The sequence below is a fragment of the Micropterus dolomieu genome, linkage group LG23, assembly GCF_021292245.1.
Source record: "Micropterus dolomieu isolate WLL.071019.BEF.003 ecotype Adirondacks linkage group LG23, ASM2129224v1, whole genome shotgun sequence".
NCBI classification, from domain to species: Eukaryota; Metazoa; Chordata; class Actinopteri; order Centrarchiformes; family Centrarchidae; genus Micropterus; species Micropterus dolomieu.
In genome coordinates, this window is record NC_060172.1 from 3,563,867 (window position 1) to 3,565,312 (window position 1,446).

At 39.1% G+C, this 1,446-nt stretch overlaps 1 protein-coding gene across 3 annotated transcripts in view; it reads right to left on the reverse strand.

Moving 5' to 3' along the window:
* The window catches only part of dennd6b (DENN/MADD domain containing 6B), an 8,951-nt gene that overhangs the window by 2,280 nt on the left and 5,225 nt on the right, over positions 1–1,446 (reverse strand). The window contains exon 14 of one of the 3 annotated variants that reach the window (XM_046039212.1): positions 959–1,023. The exons of the other annotated variants lie outside the window; for them this stretch is intronic. Within the exon in view, the coding sequence (XP_045895168.1) occupies positions 959–1,023 (65 nt within the window). The remainder of the gene's footprint in view (positions 1–958; positions 1,024–1,446) is intronic. 3 annotated transcript variants of the gene reach the window in all.

Below are 1,446 nucleotides of genomic sequence, written 5' to 3' on the forward strand. Positions count from 1 at the left end.
TCTTTACACATCTTCGTGTCAACAATCATTAATCTTTACACGTCTTCATGTCAACGATAACGATCAATAATCTTTACACGTCTTCGTGTCAACAATCATTAATCTTTACACGTCTTCATGTCAACGATAACGATCAATAATCTTTACACGTCTTCGTGTCAACAATCATTAATCTTTACACGTCTTCGTGTCAACAATCATTAATCTTTACACGTCTTCATGTCAACGATAACGATCAATAATCTTTACACGTCTTCGTGTCAACAATCATTAATCTTTACACGTCTTCATGTCAACGATAATGATCAATAATCTTTACACGTCTTCATGTCAACGATCAATAATCTTTACACGTCGTCATATCAACAATAACGATCAATAATCTTAACTCGTGTCCGTGTCACCGATTAATAATCTTTACACGTCGTCATATCAACAATAACGATCAATAATCTTAACTCGTGTCCGTGTCACCGATTAATAATCTTTACACGTCGTCATATCAACAATAACGATCAATAATCTTAACTCCTGTCCGTGTCACCGATTAATAATCTTTACACGTCTTTGTGTCAACGATCAATAATCTTTACACGTCTTCGTGTCAACAATCATTAATCTTTACACGTCTTCGTGTCAACGATCAATAATCTTTACACGTCTTCGTGTCAACGATCAATAATTTTTACACATCTTAATCTTTACACGTCTTCATGTCAACAATAACGATCAATAATCTTAACACGTGTCCGTGTCAACGATCAATAATCTTTACACATCTTAATCTTTACACGTCTTCATGTCAACAATAACGATCAATAATCTTAACACGTGTCCGTGTCACCGATTAATAATCTTTACACGTCTTTGTGTCAACGATAACTATCAATAAACTTTACACGATAACGATCAATAACGATAAATAATCTTTACATGTCTTCATGTCACGTTCGTTCACCTTTAGCAGCCGTTTGATCAGAAGCTTGTCTTTGTGCAGGTACGTCCTGTACGCCGTGTAGATACCTGCAGACAGGAAGTCAGCATTTACCACAACAAAACAGGATGTTCTTCACAATAAAACAGGATGTTCTTCAGCATGAGACTGAGTTTAGAGTCAGGTGACCTGGTTTAGTGTCCAGGGTTTTCAGCTTGGACAGTTTCTTCACCTTCACCTGTTTCGGTAAATCACCTGAAAGACATGAGACAGGTAAACAGGCGAGTCATCCCTGAGTCATCACCTCAGAACCGTCTCTTCTTACCTGCCATCCTGACGTCTCCCAGCCGGACCACATGAGGCCAGTTCTGAAAAGTCTTAATGAAGAACGGATTGGTGACTCCCAGAACCACGTTAGGCCTGAGGAGGATAGGTGAGACAGGTGAGTGAGGACAGACAGAGACAGAGAGAGACAGGTCAGTTAGGACAGGGTGAGTGAGGACAGACAGAGA